The sequence below is a fragment of the Anopheles coluzzii genome, chromosome X (genome assembly GCF_943734685.1).
Source record: "Anopheles coluzzii chromosome X, AcolN3, whole genome shotgun sequence".
Taxonomy (NCBI): Eukaryota; Metazoa; Arthropoda; class Insecta; order Diptera; family Culicidae; genus Anopheles; species Anopheles coluzzii.
In genome coordinates this window covers 17,015,783-17,030,202 of record NC_064669.1, presented here as the reverse complement: position 1 = coordinate 17,030,202, position 14,420 = coordinate 17,015,783, and the positions used below count along the sequence as shown (strand labels likewise).

The 14,420-nt window shown below is 44.8% G+C and overlaps 1 protein-coding gene across 3 annotated transcripts in view; it reads left to right on the top strand.

Moving 5' to 3' along the window:
* Positions 1 to 14,420, top strand: part of LOC120950294 (telomerase-binding protein EST1A) — a 46,878-nt gene that overhangs the window by 14,074 nt on the left and 18,384 nt on the right. For 2 of the 3 annotated variants that reach the window (XR_007452619.1, XM_049609362.1), the window contains exons 8-13: positions 12,138 to 12,367; positions 12,519 to 12,592; positions 12,686 to 12,789; positions 12,869 to 12,987; positions 13,062 to 13,214; positions 13,289 to 13,585. Coding sequence is in view for 2 of the 3 variants with exons in the window: in XM_049609362.1 (XP_049465319.1) it covers positions 12,138 to 12,367; positions 12,519 to 12,592; positions 12,686 to 12,789; positions 12,869 to 12,987; positions 13,062 to 13,214; positions 13,289 to 13,585 (977 nt within the window). In the remaining variant the exon portion in view is untranslated. The remainder of the gene's footprint in view (positions 1 to 12,137; positions 12,368 to 12,518; positions 12,593 to 12,685; positions 12,790 to 12,868; positions 12,988 to 13,061; positions 13,215 to 13,288; positions 13,586 to 14,420) is intronic. The other variant, XM_049609364.1, reaches the window with a different exon arrangement.

Here is a 14,420-nt window from a genome sequence, read left to right as displayed (position 1 = left end):
AGGAATCTTGCAGGAATTTAAATTTATGGCGCCAGGTTCATGTTACCCGATCCACACTCTCCACCAAGGGCCCTCTGTTCTTGCTGGCTCCCTTTGCTAACCCCCCCGTGTGTTGGATGTGTACCTGTGTGTGTGTGTTGAATGTATGGGGTTTTCTTGTGTAATAAAAGGCGTTCCCATCTCTGCATCTCTGCAGCCGATGGCCAGACAAAGATCTAGCACCTGGGATTTAGGAGCGATTGGGCCGCGCGATCGCATCCCCATCCCTTGGCTTTGCAGCAGACGTCGCTGACCGGCGACCGTTTGCTTTGCGCTAGTAAAAAGCCATTTACAGTGCTTTAAGATAACACGCGCTGAAAAGTAAAGTCCAATTCGAAAAAGGAGAAAATGCCGCCCGGAGATGGGCAGGGCGGCACCAAACACTTACGGACGGCTCCGACGCATACCGCGGGCCGTAAGAATAGTGTGATGCAGTTCCCTGTGTGTGCCTGTTACGTCTTCAGTGACATCTTTCGCGGAAGCTACAATCTCCTTTCCTCCTTCTCTTTCCCGCATCGGGGAGGCTTATGCTGCTCTCCGTGCGGGTCCGTTTCATTCGTCCGTAACCGGTTTCGTTTTCTTTCTCCAGCGTCTTCTCCCTTGGTTGGGCGTGTAGTAGTCACCAACCGCAGTCCACGAGGCAAGGAAACTGATGCCCCGGTTGGTGCGCCAGCAGGTGTGATGGTGGAGGTCTGTTTACCAAGCTCCAGGGCTCGGCAAACGGCAAGCGGGGTTTTGCCAGGACGCGGGACGCGAATTATTACCCTTAAATCACGTCAATGGAAGACGCGATTACACCATACCTTCTGTGTGCGGCAGTGTGCAAGCCGTCCCCCAGCGCACGGCACACCAGGGACTATGCTCCGTCTCGGTCTCGGTCTAGGTTGATCACGCCGATATGACGGTACAGTCACACAACCCGGGGAAGGGAGACATCGTACAAGCGTACTTCGTACTTGGAACTTGAGTCTAAGCTCTAATAATAATCTACACCCTCGGTGCGATCCTTTGGCAGCTTACAGTAGCTTGCCTACCAACTGGCCAGCCCTAGGAGGAGCGACTCATATTCGCTACGGCCTGTGTAACATTCCCGTGCCTCGGGTATGTTACCCCGCTCCTGCCAGGTCATTTACTTGCTGTGTCGGGACGGGCGAGCTTTGCGTAAAACTTTACCCTTGAACTTCCGCTTGTTGACTGCGGTCAGTGTACGCGATTGGTTCCTTCCACTGCCCCAAACCAGCATCACGACCGGCAATCTCAGGTTTGATGATCCGTGTTTGCCCGGTTTCTTGCGCTCTCCTTTGCTCCTTTTCTTTGCTCTTTGTGGCGTTTTTTTGTGTATACTGCCTGCCTGCTGCGATCGATGCAATGCTCATTACACAATCCAACAGTTGCCACCCTTGCTAGCTCAACATTGCCCAACCTTGGTCAGCTTTAATCAATATCGAGTTCGTGTGGCAAGAGCTGATTGTTTTTCAGCATTACAGTATAGCGCATGGCTCAGCATTGCTGTCAGCAGTTCAGCAGCTGAAAAATGTCACTGTCAGTGTCATAAAAAAGTGTTCTGACTGAAACAAAATCCATGTCAGCGTCACGTACTCAATAGTGATAACCAGGGTGATACTCGAAAAGATTGATGTGACCAATCGATGATCAGCAATCAACGCTTGGTCAGTCACTTTGTCATGACTTTTTTACTGTGATCAGTTCTGCAAAATATCATTGACATAGTCATGACTAAGCCGGTCTCGTGGTACAGTCGTCAACTTGTACGACTTTAACAACATGCCCGTCATGGGTTCAAGCCCGAAATCGACGTCGACGAATCGACGAATCGAATCGAATCGAATCGACGACCCAAAATACGTAGGACTGACTATCCTGCTATGCGGGGGGAGGGGGGGGGGGGGTAATCCATAAGTCACTGAAAGCCAATCTCACATGTGGTACAGTCAGCCCTTGACCGACTACGGTTGTTGAGCCGAAAGAAAAAAAAAGTCAAGACAAATTCCGGCTGAAACAAAATCATGTCTGCGTCATGAGCTCTATTGTGATTATCGGAGGTGATACTTCAACAGTTGGTGCGATCATCACATGTTTAAGCGAAAGGCCACGGGAGTGACAAAATGCTGACAAATTTTTCAAAATGTGAGCTTTTGTCACTTTTTTGAGCTTTTGTCAAAATTTTGTGACCTGGAGCAGCCAGGAAAAAAAGTTGACAAAAGTTGACAAAATTTGACGTTCGTGAAAAAGCGTAAACAAACAGCTATTTGGCGCAGTTGTGACCCATTGTTATGATAATAATGCTAAAATGCATGATTCTAATTGATTTATGTACCTAGTTAGTGCTTCTTAAACAAAATATCGATGATATTCAGATGTTGGAGCTTTTTGTCGCTCTTGTGTATGTTTTTGGTGCGGCCACGAGAAAAGCTCTTTTTTGCAGTTGACAAGCAATTTTGACAAAGTTGAAAATTTCAACATTTTTTCAGCTCCGTGGCCACGCGCTATTTGGTGACAATGTGTGCAACCATCTCTTTGCCAGTCACTTGGTCGCGACATTTTCTGTCAGTGATCATCACGATAGTTATGGAAGATAACGGTGCTTGCGAGTGGTTTTAAGAAACAAAATGAGCAAGGTTTCTCGCTCTGTTTCAACCGACAGACAATCAAACCAGACAGAGCGAAAAAGCATACTTATTTTGTTGCTTGTGACCACACGCCAAGTATATTCCAAAAATGTTGTGAACATCGCCGACAGAAATTGTCGTGACCAAGTAAGTGATTATGAGTTGGGTGCTAAACAAAATGTCATCAAGCATGTGATTGATCCACCAACTTTTTGAGTCTCACCCCTGATCATCTCAGTTGTGAGCTGATATGAGCTTTCATTTCACAGTTGGGTGACAGGTGACACAGGTGACTGAAACAGTGGCATTTGATAGCACTGTTCAAAGTCAGAAAAAATCATGATTGGGCTTGCGCCGGCAGCTCATTTCAGAATATCAGTCAGAATATCGCGTTGGACACTTTCATTGAGTATCAGCAATGAGCATCAAGCTACCACGGATATGTTCATTATTTTCGTTGGTGAACATCTCGTGATGGTTATGACATTTTGCAACACTGGCTATCAATTTTTTTTTTTTAATTTTTGGGTAGTAGCCATGCTAGAAAAAGCGTTTTTATTTTTACTATTTTGTAAAATTCGCTTAACGCAAGCTTGACTGTGGACATTAACATGGAAAGTGTTTTCATTTTTGTATGTTCCATTCATTCTAATTTGTGTGATTTTGCTTGTGTTTGTGGAGCATGGATGTGTTTACCTTAAATGTAAACACTGTTGCTTAACCGGAGAAAATAAAAAGGCAAGCAAATACACAAACAAACAAAAAAAGCAAAAAAAAAGTGCACCCAACTACTACTGGCTGAGAAAAAATAATAAATACCGGCTTCCGTGGGAAGAATGCCGGGCGAAGATGATTTAAATTAACTATCTTTAACTAATAATAACTGGCTGCAGCACACTTTGCAAGGAGCCCGGGAATCCGGTTTTCCGAAGGCTCTCGATGCCACGCTGCAGATGCGAAAGGAAATGGGCAGCGGCCCAGCGCCCGTAGGGCCACCGAAAGGGCCGTTTGTGGGGTGGCTTAGCGAGAGAAAGAGAGATGAAAGAAAAAAAAAACAGTAAATAAATCGCTACAAGTAGCTCATCAATTCTGCTTGCGTGTGTGCGTGTGTGTGTGTGAGCAGTTCTAATTTTAGAGCAAAATATTAATAGCACGGGGCGGGTTTTTAGCGCATGTTTGCAGCAGCGTCGCGCAGGACTCGTCGTTTCGCCGCGCACCGGGATTCCAATCCGTCCAGAAGCCTGTTCTGGTGGGGTGGTGGCTCGAGGCTAATAAATGATTGAGTGGTTGCACCGTAAGATGGAAGGGAAGGGATGGGATGGGTACTGTACGGTGGCGTAACATTTAGCACCGTTAGCGATTTCCTCCCCGCCCGTGTGACACACGTTCGTCACAGGAACGCGCCGTTTGCAAACCAACAGCAGGGACTGCATACGCGTTGCAACCGTAAGCGGCTCTGGGGCTTTTATAAATAAAAAAATAAATATTCGCATTCAGTAGGGCTATGTAAGCGACTCCGAGGGCAAATCTAGCCTGTGGGCCGTTTGGTCGTAGCGCCGGTATCGCTCGTACGGCACTTGCACTCCATACGCTTTGGCGTGATCCTTCCATATTAGCTTTAACGCGCGATTCTGCCCGCTTTTTTACGGCAAGACACGCAGAATTGTTAAATTGTTTCCATGTGCAGCAGGTTTACAGGAAGATAAGATTTTAGAAATCATTTTTTTCAGCCGCCTGGGGTAAACAGCACTTCTCCCACACAGAATGCGTTCGCCCGATTGAATTTCAGCCGTTGGCGAAATGTACGAATTTACCTGCCTGCGCCCGGCTGGCCCAGTCGTGACCGATAGCGTCCGTAAATGTAAACCCCGCTAAATGTATTTAGACTTTCTCCCGTTATCTTCCCATTACCGCTTCCTTCAAATAGTTTTGTCTCGGCTGAATGTAAGTGTGCAAAAAAAAACATCGAAAAAACAACAAAATACAAAAGCACGGAAAACCCACAAAATCCTTAAACCAAAAATCACCTTTCGCGACTCGTCTCATTTGGGATGTTCTTTATGCGCATACATTAACATACATATTATTCAAATCACGCGACACAATTTAAAATGGACCATGTGCCTTTTAGGTCATTGACGCGGTTTCGCGCCGATCTTTTGCTTCTTCAAATACTGTTAACTATTTCGTATCGTTCTGGGACGTTTTTGGCAGTATGTGTGGTATGTGTGTGCGTCTTATCCTCTTTGTTGTGTTGTTTTACTTCTATGACATGGTGTATTTTCATGGGTATTTGGCTTAGTGAATCAATATTTCTTTTTTTTAACAACGTTTCGCGAATGCACTTAAAAACTGAAGTGTTATACATTTTGTGTGTATTTGTAATGTCCTTCTGAAGCTTTTCTTCTTCAAATGAAAAAAAAAAACTCGATTCTTTCTCACCCCGTTAGTAAGAATTCTTAACACAAACAAAAGCAGTGCAAACATTTTAGAATTTTTAAAGTGTAATTAAAGCATCAAAGAAAAAAGCTTTTTGCGCAAGATGTGCAGAAACGACAGAGAGCGAGAGAGAGAGAGAGAGAGAGAGAGAGAGAGAGAGAGAGAGAGAGAGAGAGAGAGTGAGTAAGAGCGATAGAGAGAAGTGGAAGGTAAGGTCAATGGCGTTATGATGCTACTTTATTATGCATGCAGCACTAGAGCTTTTCGCGGGCCGTGCGGAGTGATCCTCTTTCTCTCTCTCTCTCTCTCTCTCTCTCTCTCTCTCTCTCTCTCTCTCTCTCTCTCTCACACACACACACACACACTCTCGAGAAAGAATGGTTGACGATCTCTCCCCCCCCCCCCGTGGTTACGTTTTCCAACTCTTCTTTCATTGTAGCACGTGTAATTTCTGCCACTAATTGTGTTTCTTTTCTCCGCGATATATTTTTAGCAGACGAAAATCCTTCTCATTAAACGCTCTACCCAGCTCAGCTGCGTTTGGCTGGTTGCTTTATGCAACAGTTAAACGAGGCAGACTATCTAATCAAGCAGATGTGCCCTTAATGGTATTTCTTGTACAAAAAAAAGGTAGCTTGGGCTTTGAATGGATGGTTTTGGGCAGTTTGAGAGGGAGTTGGAGAAGGAGATGGGATGGGGTGAGGAGTGGTGGGCTAAGGGAGTGGCAGTCTTAAGTAAGAATGTTATTGACTTCGCTGTTTGATGTTATGTGTATGCAATGGCTCTGGTTGCAAGTGCAACTAACGGGCAACGGATATATGTTTTTGTTGCTTCTTTTTATTGTTAGCTTAGCTTAGCAACTCTTGATTATGTTGCGTCCGAATCCACATTGCCCGAAGTGGAGAGAGAAAGAGAGAGAAAGAGAAAGGGAAGAAAAAAAAATTAAATGCTCATTACATGACAATTATACAGCATAAAGTATGTTTAATTGCGTTCTTAACGGCCGTTCTTGGCCGCGTTACTAGGGGTGGTGGTGGTTGGCCGCACAACAGCATTACCTCGGAGCGTTGCCTCCATAATGGTTGCGAGCATAGGCCGATGCAACGGAGACGCCGGTGAGACCGACGCCAGAGCTGTGTCTGGATAGGATTTTGCTGTCCTTTTTTATTGCAAGCTTTTGCGTTTGCTCCTTGCTAGTCAACGGGACTCTTGGACGAGAGTCCAAAGAGAGTCAAAGGGAAATGATATTTCAGATAAAGACGAGAAAGGGAGATAGACAGCGAAAAAGAGATGAAGAGAAGAGAAAAAGGAAGACGAAAATGGATAAAAATGAGTTATGCAAAGAATAAAATGCATCAAGCGACGAACCCTGTAAAAGTTACGAATGTACCCCATGGCGCAGTAGTTTTCAACTACTCACTGCAAATGTGTGTTTTTAATCATAATTATCTTGTTACAATTGCATGCTGCGAAACACCAACATATTCGCCCCAAGAGAATAATCCTGGAGCAACGCGGTGTGTGCGTGTGATACCTTCAGCTTGTCTCACAACAAAACATTGCCATAACCTATTAACTAAGCCGCGGTTGACACGAGAAAGATGTCACTGAGTTATGATTTATTCGCTGTGTGGTGATTACGGTAAAATTTGATGTAGCGTTTTTTTGTGTGTGTTTTTTTGTTCAATAAAACTTCCCTTTGAAGTTTGGATGTACACATGCGCGGTGGTTTCCAATGGCGGTGGTCCTTTGCCCTGGTGGTCCTGGTGCGATCTCTAACTCTGTTATCTATTATTTCGCAGCGAGGATTAATGGTCGAACGACACTGTACAGCGTCCAGGCCCGCGGTACGATCGTTCGTCAAGGTCCGTTAGGTTGAAGTAGTGTTCGGGGTTGAATTCCCGCGCCTCGATCATAAATCAGTATTATGAAACGCGTTTTATTTATATGCAGATACATCACAAAGCAACCGATTGTGATGGCGGACCATATTAATCGGCGAACAGGGCGACTAGAATGATGATTATGATGTAGGTCAGCACATTAGGAATGATACGAGGACCATCTAGCATGAGTCAGATGAGATCGTTACTCGTAGCGCAAAGCTGTCGAGTAGAAATGCAGATGAAGACTAATGCCTGCTTTGCGCGCCGATTGATCCTACTAGGATGCGCGGGAAGAGTAAGAGGAGGAAGAGGAGGGGGGGAGTGTTAAAGTGTTGGACTAGTGTGCTAAATAATCATAAAATTCGTCAACACAGCGGTGCGCAAACTGGCTATAATAATCGGTCGGCTGGCGGTAAACAAGAAAGAGCCAAGAATCAATGTTAAGTGTGGCAGTGGTTTGATGAATTTATGACTGTTTAGACAGCTTGTTGAATTTTACAATCGCTAAATAGAAATGTAAGCAACCTGTTTTGGACGAGTTCCGCTAGCTTTGTTCATCCATGCGCACCAATCGCGTGATTGGGGAGCGATTCCGCTGACACGGAGCATCGTTTTTATTCTCGACGCAAATGATACCTTTTTTGTCCCGATTAACTTTGAGTTCAGTAGAATTGAGGTTAGTTCTGCCGTTGCTCAGGATATGCGTTACACGAGCAACATAAACAAATGATTTACTGCTCTGTGGTATCAGTTGTGTCCAGGATGGAGAGAGCACACGTGCCCCTAGTGCTTGTTGTTTTTACTACCTTTGTTTTCGCTGTGGTTTATGGTTCGGGTTCCGACCGCGGGATTTCGATTTTGCGCTGAGACCGTTTGATTTATAGGTGGTGGATGTATCGTAGCATCGGGAAGATTGTTCTACTTCTGGCTTGATAAATAATCTGTTGTTCTTTCGCTCGATCCGATTAGCAATAACTGTACTTCAGCCATGTGACGGCAACCAGTTATGCTGGAACAGATTATGTCTTCAAATATGTTTTATGATGTGATCTGGCTTGACACAATTTAGTGGAGATGGCCCTCGCGGCCTACGACACCGTGCACATTACCCAAATAATGCAGTAAACCTTTTTGAGAAGGATTTTAAAAACAAACGCAGACACCTCATTACGAATGTGTTTAAGTGTTGATTCCCACCTTCTGCTTCCCGGTTTTTAATGTTTAGTTGTTTACTTTTGTATGAGTTCTTTCATAAATACTCCATGGCCTGAATATGATTGAGTATAATGATGAGTACAATTTCATTGCTATTTAAGAAGTTATTAATGCGCAAACCAAGAAAGCAACATCATTAAAATGTAAAAAAAACTGCCGATAACTGAAAGCGGAAGGCAAAGAAAGATAAGGGGACACACTAAGGAAAGGAAAGATTTGCAGATAAAAGACGGAATGAAAAGAGTTTAGGGATGTATATGTAAAAAAGAGAATGCAGAAATGAAAAACTGGACAAATTAAACAGAGTATCCAGAAAAAAAACTACTACGGTGAGGAGCTGAAGAAGCTGGGGTCGGCGCGATAAGAGCCTTGCTTTTGACGTCGTATGGGGTTGGCGATCGGTTCGTTCAACTTCCGTTCGGTGATGAAATCCGTTTGCAGGCACCGGTAGACCTATTACACTAGCCCGTGCATATGCTGTAAGCCAAAGGGAAAAGGCCATTACTCGTGGTAGAGATCATTGCCTTTGTCTTTTCTTGCCTTCTTATCCGCCTTTCCTGTGTAATGAAAGTTCGAAATAATTCGAAGATTTTGAATTTCAAATAAGAAGAAGAATGAGGTTTTGAAGATTCATCGTACACCTATGATTCATGCACCTCGAATGATCCATAGACAGTGAGAGGTGCACGATACTTCGATCAGATTCATCAGATTCAGCGATATTTAAGTGTGTTCCTTTTTTATGAACTTGAATCATCAATATAAGGAACCTGTGAGATCAATTGTTTGTTTGCTCAGTTTCTTCAGTTTGCTCAGTTTTTTTTCTTTTTCCTCCCATATTTCCTTGGTAACACTCCATTTTCCAATATTATCTTTTTGGTATGACAGAGTATCTTTGATAATTATCAAATATAATGTCTCAGGGGTAATCGAACAGATCCCGACTACCCTTGTTTAACGATCCCCTTAATCTAATTTTCGTCATTTTAGACCTAAAGGGAGTCGTTATACGCGCTAAAATACGGTACGGGATTGAATATAAACAAACAAAAAAGAGATAAAACTAATGAACTTGAATACCTTTGGGGAATGGTTTCTTGGGATGTCCCAATTTTTTATCACCAGATCGGAAATACTACAGTTGTATGTTGTATATGTTTTGGATTTTAATTAGATGCTCCATTGCTGAAATGTAAAACTTCGTATGTTAATATTTAGTGGGTAAATTTGCAATCTATTTAATGGTTTGAAAATTCAGAATATAACTAGAATATATACTGCAACTTCATAAAATAAATTATTATTTTCGATTTGTATTCTCAATTTTTGGTCATTTATGGGTTTACAGTCTCCTGAGGGGCCATCATGACTATCATATATGATAGCTATACCACTCAAGGTGTTAAAGCCTAATCTAACTTGTTTGGTTTATCAATTCTTCCTGTCATAGAGGGTTGCCTTCAATCTCAAGTTGTAAATCTCAATAGGTTCTCAGGATCTCAATACAAGAGTAAAATCGTTTGGCAGGTATCAGGGTCCATACCGTGGTACAGTCGTCATCTTGCATGACTTAACAACATGCCCGCCGTAGCCTCAAGACTAGTATGGTTCGTCACCCCGTAGCAAGGACTGACTATCCGGTTGTGTGGTACTAAATAAGTCTGAATAAGTAAATAAGGACGTTACGCCAAATAGAAGCAAAAAATGGATCAAGATTTAAAATGCTAGATCCTGCCAGATTCGTGATTCCAATGAGTCTTTAGGTTAATGAATTCTAAAGATTCAAACTCATGCAATGAATCGTGATTCGAACGACTCTGTATTCTGGATTCATTGGAATGATTATGCTCTTAAACAAATCCATGAAATACAATGCTAATCGAAAGAGCTTGTTTATTTTTCCGTTTCTCTTGCGTTTTCGGCGTTGTTATTCTAATGGTCGCCTACCTATTCTCCATGAATCAAAAGTCGACCTACGATGCTACGTGCTTATCCAAGGGTGAAAAGCGCAGTGTTCAATCGTTGCCGTCTGCAAACGAATTCTAGTAGCAGCGATTGAAGGAGTTACCATTTACCGTAAGTGTAGTGAAACGGGAAAGCGAAAGATGAGTTTAACGGAGAAATCTCGTTGCTTCTTCGGTCGCCTTGGGTCGGGCCAGTACCAGCACACAAAGCAGAGCCGTGCAGACCATCGTTAACCGAAGTTTTTTTTTAGGATGGAATGGGGGAAACCTCTCAGATCGTTATCATGAGTCGGCATGATTGGTCGTCTGATTGTTGGGGCTGCTTTTTATCAAGAACCGCATAGTTATTTATATGATTTTGTTCGTACCATGTGTGTGTGTGTGAGTGTGTGTATGTAAGAATACTTCCGCTGTCAAAATTGTCTTTAGCTCCCTTTTTGGCGAGATAGAAGACGGTTCGATAAAAGATAAACATTCTGTCTACACCAACCGGCAGTGGTTCGGGGTCAGCGTTCTTTCCCTTCGCTCCGTTCTTGGTTCGTTGGTTCGTCATTGTCGTCGTTCGTGTGGTTAGATGATTTTCCACTTTGCTTATTTAGCACACATTCACTTTCGTATCTTTCTTTCGGTGAGCGTGGTAGGGTGGAGATTCAATGCACAAGCGTTTCAGAAGACAATAATAAGATGTGCTGAGATATGACGGTTCGGGTTGCCGGGAGTTGGCCTGGGAGCGCCGAGCATGTATTTAGTACGTTAATTAAGAAATTGAAGCATACCTGCCCGAGCACACCCATCGCAGACAAATTGTTTTTTTTTTGTCGTTCTTCCTCTCTCTCTCTTCTCTCTCTCTCCCTCTATCGCTCTGCCAAGCTGGAGGAATTTGGTTGTTTTTGTTTCTCGATCGCGTTGTTGGGCAACGCGACTGGTCCGGTGGTCGAGTCGCTGGAGGACTTCCATCTCACCTGCGAAGGATTTTTGGAACGCCCAAAACAAACTGTTGGATTGTTGCACAGAGCGTCTAAATCTACGCAGCGCCCTTCATTCGGTAAATGAGATCGAACGGCGAACGCCATAAAAAAGGGGCACATATTAACCGAAACAGGCAGCAGAATGCAAGCCAAACCACATAATTATGTTTATCATAATCAAGATCAGCATGACTGTAATCCCAAACGGGGCGCAGCGCGACCGGTAATGCTCGATTGAAAATTTCCTCTGAATTTTTTGGTTTTCCTGCGCCAATAGACTAGACTGGGTGTGTGTGTGTGTATGTTCCGGCACGTTCGTGTATGAGACACGATCATTACTCCCGCTTTCTTTCGTGATTATTCCCTCCTTTGTGTTTTTTTTGGTTAAAAAAAATCACCCAACTTCTTCGAAGCTGCAAAATCCTCGCAATCCCGGCTGCATGGACCCGGATGGATCGTATGTGTGTGTTGCCTGTGTTACTGCTATAATTTTCATCCTTGCCTGCATCGAGCAGTGCCCCGCTTGCAGCGATAGTGATCCGGCAGACGGTTTAATGCGCGCTCGCCGAATGCCCACCGACGTCGCCGAACCAGAGGGCAGAGAGGGCAAACGAACCGCGACGGCGCAAAATCATTTCGCATAACATTGGCTTGAGAATTTATAGTCGCATTCAGCGCGGTTCGCTGAGTTGAGATTTTTTTTTTTGTTAATGTGTTTTTTTTTGTGTTCTTGTTGCAATTCCCTTTGCGATTGTGTGTATGTGTGTGCGTCTGACGGGTCTTTGGGTATTCCCACTGTAATTTGAGAATTATTTGGAAATGAGTCTTGTGAAATGCGTTCATCTACAATAGAACAGGGCCGGTAATGCTTTAAAAAAATGGTTATTTACTGTAACTATTTGTGTATTTACTTGTCTTCTCGCTTACGTGTGTATGTAGTTTGTGTTGTCGTTTGCTTTAACGTGTGCTTTATCGCCATCGCTATCCTTCTTGCAGACACGTCCACCACTGGCCAGGAAACCCGATCCGAGCTGCAGGAGTGTGCGCTCTCGTCCGGTCTGCTCATGTTTGGAATTTTGCTCGAGCGGTTTATACGGCTCATCCAAGATGCGCTGGACGCGAGCGAGGGCAGCGCGAAGGACCCAGACAATGGCGACTATGGTGCGAGTGAAACACCGAAACTAATCTTACCCGAAGATGCCAAAGTGATACTGCCAGCCATTAAGGTAGGAAGCGGGAGAGGCACCGGCACAAAGTGCATTGGCATCAGAATCTGACAAAAGAAGAATTTTTTGTTTGTTTCTTTTTTTCTTTTTGGGACACATTTTTACCAACACTGTAATGCATATTGTTCTTTTCTTTCTTTCTTCGCACTAGGTCTGGTGTGATTGGATGATGTCGAACACAGACACGTGGAACCCGCCGCCCTGCTGCGCTGACTACAAGATAGGGTAATTGATCACACTTATACGGTTAAAAAGAAAAGGGTGTCATTGAAAGCTTTCGCTTCCCGTTGGATCTGTTTTAATTTTTTTTTGTTTCAGAAAATCTAACGCCCATGATCCGTGGTCTGAGCTGGCGGTGCTAATGAACATACTGAAGCGCTTGGATACAAACCGCAGCATACTGTCGGTGGAGCAGAATGAAGGTGTGGTTTTTTTTAGGGTTGCGTTCGATGACGCCCTAGCTTCGTGGTATAACTTCCCGTTTTTTTTTTCATTTTTAAGCAGGATATGAAAATGTACGCCTGCCCGAGGATATCACCCTTGCCGGGTTCACACCGCTAATGTACTACGATCCCGAGCCCATTTTTGTGCATCCGGAATGTGACATGGAGGAGGCACAGGTAGCAATGTGTAGCGTAAGCTACTGCTTGCAGTCCCGATACTGATACTGGCCGATCGTTTTACACCTTCACAGAATGTGCTGCGCATCCAGAAGCTGCTCTACTTCGGCACGGATCGTTTGTGTCACTGTGAGCCGCCAGTGCTGCGCCGGGAGCAGGGAGCGCCGCGTGGGATGGCCGAAGGTCGCGCCCAGTTTTACAGCGTCGTGCAAAACCGAACGGCAAGGGTAAGCTGCCGACACTAGCGGGAGATCCGTCCCATCCCTGTGTAATCGATACGAGCCGTTCGTTTCACTTGCAGCTGAGCGATATGGACATCCTGCTGGAAAGCTACAGCGACGATGAGGAGCTAGAGCCGGGCACGGACGGTGTCAGGGCGAGCGGCGGCGATCTGCCCAAGAGCGTGGAGCAGCACCAGGGCAGTGGTGCCGTGGGCGACCCCTCGACACCTTCGGCCGATAGTGGTGTGCTCAGCGGTAGCAGCAGCAGCAGCATCAGCAACGGCCCGAGCAGCCTCGAAACGCGCAAGCTGCTGCGGCGCAAGGACGAGCTGGAGCGCAAGCAGCGCATGCAGGAGAAGCACAGCCAGCGGCTGCAGGTGAGTGAATTTAAGGATTTTTTTCAATTCTATCGCCCTCAATTCACCTATCGAATGGCGCCATAAATCTTGCGCATACAGTTTCCGAACCATACCAATTGATTTGGGAAACTCTTTTTGTTGCTATCGTACGGTGGGCGTAGCAAAAAAAAAAGTGGAGTTTATTGATACGGGAAAAGTTGCTCTGCCGTTGATTGCAATGTACGACCTCTTTTCATTAGGCCAGGTATAAATTTGGCACACTCTTCCGGAGAGGGGAACTTATCGCGTGATGAGTGTCCCTACACACTTTCCCACCCTCTCATTCTTTGCCATCCCTCATAATTGTTCTGGCTAGTCGTTGCCTACTGTCCATGCATGTTTCGGCAAACATGCCGGGCGGATTGAAAGACGATGCGTTCCTTAACAACAACAAAAAAGAGAGATCGAGAGGGGAGAGGGGGGGGGGGGGTGAAGGGGCGGGGGACAAAATAAAGACCCAACGCGGGTTCATAAGCTCTCTTATGAATATTAATCATAATTTGCCGGTAGTCATAGCTCATACCTTGGAGAGAGGGTTCGTCGCTGGGGGTTCCCTCCGATCAAACAAATTAAACATTAAAAAGGAAGATGAAAATAGAGCGTACGAGCGGGTGGGAAGAGAGAAGGAGAGGAAGAGAGAGAGAGGGTGGCCGAGAGAAAATGAAAGAAAGAACAGAACAAGCGGGAAAGGGAACCATATTAAAAGATTTTCTGCCATGGTATCGTGGCTTATTAGTGTGTTAATAGGATTTTTCGGGCTCACTTTATGATACAGCCGCCCGTGCGCGCTAGGGGAGCGTGTCCGCCATGGGGC